General features: G+C 35.3%; 1 protein-coding gene across 1 annotated transcript; it reads right to left on the reverse strand.

The window, feature by feature from the left end:
* Window positions 1–3,192: 3,192 nt before the first annotated feature.
* Window positions 3,193–9,297, reverse strand: NUDT16 (nudix hydrolase homolog 16). Its single transcript, XM_059577487.2, has 4 exons — window positions 8,875–9,297; window positions 7,106–7,220; window positions 5,164–5,247; window positions 3,193–3,838 (listed from the first exon to the last, which is right to left on the reverse strand). Exons 1-4 carry the CDS (start codon window positions 8,943–8,945, stop codon window positions 3,563–3,565), a joined length of 546 nt encoding a protein of 181 aa, XP_059433470.1. The 5' UTR covers window positions 8,946–9,297; the 3' UTR covers window positions 3,193–3,562.
* Between the last annotated feature and the right edge of the window lie 493 nt (window positions 9,298–9,790).

A 9,790-nucleotide genomic window follows, 5' to 3' on the forward strand; every position in this document is an offset into this window, starting at 1 on the left:
AAATTCACCAAAATGATGTCGTTTTGGATTTAGGTATATATTATGTTTACATTACTTTAGAGTTTTTTTTTTTTTTTTTTTTTTTAATTCACTCATTTACTTTGGTAAAAAGGCAAAAGTGATGTAAAATCAACATATTTTGAAAACGTTACGGTTTAACAAAAAGTAAAACAAGTTCTAAAAATCGGTCCAAATTATTTTCAAAATCATTTAAGATAGGCCGTAATAGAGACCCAAAGAAAACTCAATAAACTAAAATAGGCACACACAAAAAATGCTCATTACATAAAATGCGGATAACCACAGTAAAAAATCAAAAGGACAGATTTTAGTTACACACCTTTGATTCTTTGTAAAATCAAAAGGACATGTTTTTGCAGATATAAGTCTCTCTCTTCATCTCAGTCACGCCCATCGCGTGCATAGGGGAAGAAAGCATAATTACTAAATAACCATCAATGCGATAAAATACTAGTCAAATTTGTACCGATGATTCTGTTACTGTGAGAAAATTTTCACGTGAAGGAGAAAGTGTGATCAGACATGTATAAATGACTTGGTTGTCCATGCTTTCACACTCTCAAGTCTCATCTCACTAAAAGAAGGAAAAAAAAAAAAGCCTGGCTGTCGGAGGAAGTTGCAGTACATTTCAGAGACCATCACAAATATTACTTGAGGGACTTTTATTAAGATATTAATTTAATGGTTAAATTTACTTCTTTTACTTTAACCGGAAAAGATCTGACCGAGTTATAGTGAAGATGTATTTTTGTCTTTTTACTTTTTGAGGGAATAAAAATACCCCTCCACTATAATTAAGTTCAAATAAAATGAAGAGGATCCTAATTCTTGCTTCATTAGATCCATCCCTCAAATACTCATGTTCGGTCTATTTAAACTTTTGACAGCGTAAATGCACTTGGTCAAGGGCTCCAAGCCACAAGTACACTTGTTCAACGGCTTTCTTCTACAAATCAAGAGTAGGGAATGTTCGGTTTTGGGAAAATAGCTAGGTAATATCATAAAAAATTCTATCATTTAAGAAAATATTCTCCTGATGAGTATGGTTTTGGGTATTTTATAGACTTATTACTTAGTTTTTTATGTTGTAGTGTTTAAACCTTTTGTAAATTGAATTTTCATTTTAGGATGACATATATGGAAAAGCTGACTATTTGTGTGGGAGAAGTTGTTAGTTCCTATTGCAACAAGTTCCAACAAGATATTATATTGATATCACCCGGGTTTGATTAAGGTGAATACTTGAAATAATTGACAAAGTCATTAATGGTTTCTTTTGTTACTAGTCAATTTATATTTTGCAAGTAAATTGGAAAATATTAGCTTTGACTGGCACAACATAATTGAACTTCTCAAAAAAATTATTCAACTTTTTCTCATTTATGTTGTGCCACATAAGTTTATAAGATTTTTTTTAAAAAAAAAATTGTAAGTCTAACATTCTTCTATACGTTTATACTAATGGTGTATTGAATATGCATCTATATTTTTTTTGACCAATACATCAATGCCATTTTAGGTGGATATCAGCACTGAGAATTGGGATGGAGAATGAACTAGTATCGAACAAATCTCCATCTCCAAGGCATAAGGTATCCACATCAACTTCAAGAATTACATTTTCAATGTCTTGGCGAAGGTAAACCTGACATGCAGATTTTAGAGAAGGTTATGGATATAATGAACACGATGATGAATCACTTAATGGAGAAGATTTTAGGTGTAGTTGTGGAATTAAAAAGGAAGCAAATGAAGTGCTTGCAAATTATTCTACTTCCATCATGGACTGTAACATCACATGTGCGGTGATGCTGGTGTTCTCAGTAAATTGGTACACATGTGATGCTAGCACTTCTCGATGAAAGCGGATGTGAAATTTGAAGCAAAGTTTGATGGCAACTAAAAAAAAAGACGACTATTTGTAAAAATGTACTCGCTATTTTTTTTTTTGTTATTTTAATCAATTAAGTAAAATTCACAAAATGAGTATGAAATATGAAAGACATGATCAATTTTTGGTGTCTACTCCGAAAACAAGTCTATTGCCCTTTCCCTTACCCTACTCTCTATGCTACAAATTTATCTGGTGATCCTTGAAATTATTAAATGATATGGTGTATAAGCTTCTAAGGTTCATACGCACAAAAACCATGAGTTAGCAACAATAAACAAATGATTCAGATGTAGGGGAACTACTTTTCTTACCTGGACCAACTGGACATATATATGTTCAGCATCTTGGGCATTTGGATATGCTCCATCAGCAAGCAATATTCACACCCGTTCTCTCTCCTTTGCCTCGTAATAAAGTTGGATAAGTCATTACAACAAGGGCCCCAATTTTTTCACTAATGCAAATGCTCACTTCTAAAGTAAATCTTCTTTTGATGGAACAAATTAAGGGGTGGCAATTTATGATTGGGTCATGTCAAACATAGATATAAGACTACATAGATTAACCATAATTTAACACATTTAATTAAATAGATCAAGCCCCCTAGCTCTAACTTTCTTTGAAAAAAAAAAAAAAAAAGAAAATCATATCTTCTAACCATGGAAAGACATGCTAATTTCGTGTTGAATTCATGAGTCGTGTCAAAAATTATTAATCTTAAATATCGTGTGTCAGGTTCAAGTCATGTAGAAGTACATGTATAAGATAATATAAGTCAACTTTAACTTGACCTATTTAATTAAACGGGTCAAAGCTCTTAACTCTAACTTGTTAATTTCGTGTCAAATTCACATGAATTTGTCCACATGGGGCTTGAAAGTTAACATTAACATTTGAAACCTCTACACTGACTACACAATTGTCATCACCAAATGATACTACAGACTTAATCTCCACTTTAACAACTCAAAAAGTTTAGGAGACTATGCTCTCAGATTTCTAATCCACACTAATTGCACCACTATGCTCTCAGATTTCTAATCCACACTAATTGCACCACTATGCAACATTCTCATTGCTACCTATCCTCAAAGTTTTTGTGCAAGAGCCCATGATACGATAATAGGGCAACTTATAAGCTGGGCGGGGGGGGGGGGGGGGGGGGGGGGGGAGGGAGGGGGGAAGAACCTTGTGGCCTCTTCAGGTCGACTGCAGAACTGGGTTAAAGAAAATGATAACTTTAGGCACAAAGCACTGTAAAATTTAAGCGCAATAATTTGAACTGTTTTATCTAGCAGCTCCATCTACACAAAGGACAGTTTTCCTTCAACTTAGTCTATTAAACTAATGTGTCCAAAATACATGTGATTCGCTTGTAAATGAAACTGTTATATATCAATGAAAATCCTGGAGGGAAGCTGAAACTTAAGCTAAAATGACATTGAATACCCTCTGAATTAAAATGTCAGAGAGGTAAACTCACAAGGAAAAAAAAAAAAAAAAAAAAACTTAGAATAAAAAAAAAAAGAAAAAAAAAAAGAGGTAACCATATCATCATGAACAGCAATTTCATTGCTAGTGTTCTGTCACTTCACAACAATTCTGCCATAGACTTGCCGTAGCTTTACTTTATCAACACCCAGCAAGTCACTGTTGCTCAGAAATGTCCTCCCCTGCATTCATCGCTCTCTCTGCATACCATTTGGAGAAGCCATTCTCCAGGGCGTCCCTCATCCATGAATGCCGGCACCTATCCACTGCCTCCGGTACAGTTAACCAAGTTCTCGTTCGGGTGCTCATCTCTGGCCATGACTCGAGCTCCTCCTTGACAAACAAAGCAAACATCGCAGCTTTACATAAACCTTCTGGGCTGAACTCATCTTGGTGGGTTTTACTCTTAAAGTCATAATACCCCAGGAAATCCTGAAACCAAGAAACATTAACAGCAGTTGTTTTGCTTAGTTCGGCCTATATGAGAAGACAAAGAAGCAGCTGGAAAAATCTATCCCAACCTCACGTCTAACAATAATGTAATTTAGAGGTCACATGATCACAGCTCTAGAGACAATAGGCAACAAAAGAAAAGGATATAAAACAAGATGCCACATACATACATTATTAAATTATAAATAAACTAATTCAAATGGTAAAGGCTCAACATGTTACCAGAATCTTGCTCCTCCTTTACAGCCAAATCTTATGTGTTAACTGAATCAGAAGACTAGACTGAGGTTTACAGCCTCCAGAGTTTGTTTTGCAACCAAGTAGTTCAATCAAGAGCATCGAACACTTTTGGGACCTCATAAATGCAGGAGAAAATACCCAAAAAGGAAAGATTTTTCCAAAATATGGACAAGATAACAGCAGAATTGTGTAAAACTAAATATAAGGAAAATTGTAGCTAACAATATCTAATATTCCCACCACGCCATGATTGTTCTCTCCTAAACCCTATGCATATATCAATTAGAAGAGTATTGACTTTCTAGTGATGTTGGAGAAGTGAAAAGGAAAGGAGTGGCTAATTTATTCACCCATATGCCTTAAATATTTAAGGATAGGGGAAAAGATACGTAAAAACAAAACATCCCTCATCCCTTCCCCATTTCAGGTCTCATTTCCTCCCACTTCTGGGAGAAAAAAGATGTGTGGCCAGGGCTGAGAGACACCACACCTCATCCTTCCCTTTTCCCTCATTGCAACCAGTCAAAAATAGCATCCGCTCTCCATTTTCCTTCCTCCCTTCATCCTTCATGTTATCTCTCCTACCAAGATTGTTTAGATCTTTTAAGATGTCATATCAGAACAAGTTACATTGCTCTTTGGCAAAATATTTTTACCTTTCCGCTGGACTTCAATAAAAATCATCAACACCACATGATTACATTAGTAGTTGCACTTGCCAGCGTTTGCTGCATCTAGGATGCCAAATATTTTATTTTAAAAATCACTAAAAATTAAATAATAATTACAACAACCATAAGTAGATCCGTATTGAAATGTCGGCATCAAATATCAACCATAATGACTAACAAGGCACTTATACACAATAGTTGTTTCTCCAAATGGATCCCAAGTTAAATAGGAGAATTATTCAAAAGCTATAATGCAACATTTAAAACAGAAACAATCAAATCAACTTCAATACTTCAAAGGATCAAGACAAAGAAAAATAATCTGAGGGCGTTTATAACAATATCATAGAAGTATAATGGAAAAAAGACTGAAATTAACGAAGACAAATTTACCATCAGATCCCCTCGAACTCCAGCTTCTTCAATAGCTTCCCTAACTGCAGCCTCTTGAACAGTTTCATCATTCTCCCAGCCTCCCTATAAGAGATAAGAACAAATTCATGAAAAAACAGTGTGAATTCTTATCACCTCCACACTTTCTAAATGATGGTGAGGAAAGCACATAATAGAAATTGATAAACCACACAAGCTAGAAATCTCCAAGTAATCAAAAACTGGCTAATTTGCATTTCATTTGAAAAGACAAAAACATTGCTTCCCAATTAAAAGTCTATCCTAACTTTTCAAATAATGGAAGAATATGATAGAATTCCACTTGATTTTTTTTTAATATTTGATGAATTGATCCTGAACTAAAAGCAGGCGAATATAAGTTCTTGAAAACTTAATAACCATGAGGAAATTCTATTCGTTACAAGGTTGCAGCACTTTCTTACACATTTTTTCAAAAATAAAACTAAATCTGTTACTTATCAGAAAAGGAAAATAAAGAAATTCTAAAAAATAAAATCATCTCAATTTTGTGGTTCAGTTTTGTAAGTGTATAAAAGAAAACCAAATTTAATTGTTAGTTCAAAAACAAACTATACCTTTATATTAATAATGTCATTTTCATTATTTTTATTATACATTTCTCATTAGAAGCTTTTTGTGTTTTTTGCTTTTGTAAACATAAAATTTAAAATGCATTGCACATTGAAGCATATATGCATGCTTGTTTGCATCTGTTGAGTCATGTGTGACAACCTGTGTACCAAGGTATGAATTCTAAGTACACTCACTACCCACTCCTACTATAGCTTAATGTCAAATCAATTGATATGCACCAACATAAGAAAAATAAATCGCAATGGATCATATATCCCATTTCATTAGAGCACGTCTAGAGCACACATTTCATCAATTTGGAAACATAAAAAAAAAATTAAAAAAAAAAATGTTTGCCAAGCAGAATAAAAGTGGCATGGAACACCATATTATAAATCTTCACAGACCTGTTTAATCGGCATTACTCAATTCCAGTATACCATCTCCATAGAATGCAATGGACTGTAACCTAATCCATAAAGATCACTAGACCAAAAGGTTGGTGATAACTTAGGGGCAAGCAACTAGTTGTACGACCTAATGCTAGCCAAATGAACAATCCTATCAACCTTCATATTGATATCGGTCACTATGCTCCATCCCTGTAGTCCTAAAATAACATAAATCAACTTGACATATGATTTTTTGGGGCGTGAAAAAGTACAGTTTTAAATTTCAACAATAAGCTATTGCTGGAAAACTTGAAATTTATGCCTTCCTCCAAACAGAACAACCTTCTATAGGATTAAAGCTACAGGTTAGAGGGCATGCAAGCTAAAAAGGTAAGGAGTCCTCTCACATTCCCCAAGAGAACACAACATTATCCATTAATTTTTATTTTTTTTTTGGATAAATTATAATATCCATGTAATTTACCAGTAAAGAGAACTGCAACAAACCTTAAAGAATAAGATTTGACAGGGAACATAAAGCAATAACCAGACTAACCAAATAGCTTAAAAAACAATATAAGGATAATAGGAAGAAGGAAGTCAGCATAACAACTTCATCAAAGAAGTCCCATACCAACTTGATCAAAGAAGTCCAAGACTGCAAATTGGTTCCAGTACATGTTTTGTTTCACCTATTTAAAAAGAAGAGCTCCAAGGAGTGAAATCAAACTTTCCTGATGAATCTAACGTTGGAAAATTAAACTTTGTGCTGCAATTGGCCTAAATTTCAATCTGTTTATCCTAACACACACACACACACACATAAATGTAAAGCGATGGAGAGAGACAGACTATCATATTTAATAAACAAGCTAGCAGAGAAGTGAACCAAAAATATCTGAAGGTTCACATCAAAGTAAAATTTCAGGGTGGGAAAAACTTTAAAAACTTATTACCTTTGGAAACAAAAGTCCTGGTCCGCTAGTTGAGTTAATCATAAGCAACTCAACAATCTTCTCAGTATCCGCATTTCCACTCTTGTCTGAACTTCTAAGCCTAAATGGAATACACCTGAAAAGAAAAATCTGCTGAATGAGCTTCTTCACGCCACCTATAAGAATAAAGTTCTACAAATATCCTTAAGGATGACAGCCACTAATCTCGATCCCAATTGCATAGAATTTATAATAAAGCTTGATTCGAAACTTCAACAGGTAATTTCTCAATCAAACCAAGCTATATCATGCCACAATATGCCTCATTACATGCAACCAAACTCATCTCCAAAAAATACGCCATGCATACATAGGCATCTCTCATCAATCATGAGGTATGATTCAATCAATTATAAGGTGCTTGGTGCATTTCAACATCTTGTCCATACTCATTAGAGCTACTTCACATAAATTATCACATGAAAATGGATAATGTTCACTAAAACATCAATATATATCATTACTGAGGATAACATTACTTATCAAAAAAAATTATTGAGGATAACATACAAAAACTTGTCTTGGAGATTCCATCAGCACTAAGCATCACACATGGAAGTCATACACTCACCATAATCAGCTCTTCAATCACATTATAAAATTTGCTTTGTACAACCCCTTTTGTATAAACCGGTCGAATCACACCCTGACCTCGCATCGTTGAAATAATTTCAAAAGGCTATCCTTACAGTTCCATAGTCCCAGTAGCCTAGAGTCCGTCTCCTTCCTAATTTCCCCAAATCACATCCCCATTATATGTTTATTTGTTATGCCACTAACGGAAAAATTCCTAATCCTACTATCCCTTTAGGCAAGCACATCTCTCTCCCTCTCTCTCTTGGTGAACAAAACAAGTGCTCCTCACACAGACAGTATCTACATTCCCTCATCCAACTTCTTCTAGTATCACCATATAGTAAATACAATGCAAAAAGAGAAGTGCTAGGGAGCCAAACAAATGAAGCCAGAAAAATTTCTAAAATTGACATGGCAAACCGTGAGTAGCAAACAAGGAAAAGAGAATTGTATTTCTTTAATTTAAAAACCCTTGCCCGTCAATTTGGAAATTTTTTTCGATTCGTTTGTTTGGCTCTCTAGCATTTCTCATCTCATTCAAAAAATCATACTAGTAAGTAGTAAGATAAATTGTTAGAATAACTGTGCCGAACAATCCCTAAGCTCAACTCCAATGAACTTATAATTATCTCTCCATTTCTATTCCCAATTGAGTCAAAAAGGATCTTTTCTCTACTATAAATCATACAACCATACACCCTCCTTTCCCGCCCACATTTCCCTATGCTCACTTCTAGTTAAACTTCAATTGGGTCAAAAAGAGATGTTTTTTATACTTCAAATCAAACATCCATACACCCTCTTTCCAATCCACATATCCCCACCAACCCCACCATTAAAAAAGAAAATCAAATAGAAACCACAAAAAACCACCATACAAAAAAACAAAAACAAAAAAATTAGCAAATAACTAATAACAGACCATTCGACGGGAAGTCAAAGACTAGTTACCAACACCGATTTTCAATACATTGCCCCGTCTGAAAATGACTTTCACACAAAAAAAAAAAACAAAAGCCACTGCACATTAATCAATGTCAATCATACATTCATACTAACACACGCATACTGTATACATACATGCATGCATCGCATAGATACGTACAAATACATATATATGGTGAAAAAGAAAGTGAAAGAAAAAGGGAATATACCCGGCGACTAGGCGACAACCGGCCTCGTACCGTTGCTGATGCCGACCCGTGCGGGCCACCAAATCACACATACTACGCCAAAAATATAACTTTCTTCAATTGTGTTTTTTTTTTCTTCTGTTTTTTGCCTTTTTCTTCTCTTTGTCAATGATAATCCTTCCTCTATACTCTTCTCTCTATATATTAACAAAGCTGATCATCACTTACGATAGTTATGCCCGTACCGGATAACAATTCCACCATTGCCGTTATTCTACTCCGAAGACGGTGATCAATACGGCGCCGCATTACCCTGTGGCGGTGGACCTGTCCTTAGGGTTTGTGCTTAGTCTGCAGAGAAATTGAAAGAGAGAGAGAGAGAGAACGAGAGAGAGAGAAAGAGAGGTGTGGTGAAGCGCCTAGAGCGGTGGGACTGTGCGAGGACGCGTCGAATCACGTGGGTGATTTTAAAAGGGTCAAGTTATGTGGGCCTCCACATTGGGGGAGTTGGGATGTAATCTAGTGGGTCACCTGGAGAGACATATGTGTGTGACTGTGTGAGACAGCGAATAAGAGAAAGAAATTTAAATTTAAATTTGGGGTCAAAGACAGAATAATGGGTTCGTTTAGGATTTGATTGGATAGTGTGTTTGGAGGCAGGTAGTGTTGGTTGTATGGGATTATGAAGAGGAAGAAGTCAAAGCGTCGTGAAATGCATGATGCCTTGTTTGGTTTGGAGTGTTGAGCGGTGGAGATTCAATGGGAAGATCTAGTGGGACCCACCTGTCCGTGGGATCTGAAATGCTACTTTTGCTTGCTCTTTCTAACCAACAAAAACACACCTGCTTGCTCGTAGTCTATTTTTTTTCAAACAAATCAGAGGTTTTTGGTCCCAAGCTAGCTCCATCGGGTGTAGGCTACGCCTAATGAAGTGGAG

The sequence above is a fragment of the Corylus avellana genome, chromosome 2, assembly GCF_965113065.1.
Source record: "Corylus avellana chromosome 2, dhCorAvel1.hap1.2, whole genome shotgun sequence".
NCBI lineage: Eukaryota > Viridiplantae > Streptophyta > Magnoliopsida > Fagales > Betulaceae > Corylus > Corylus avellana.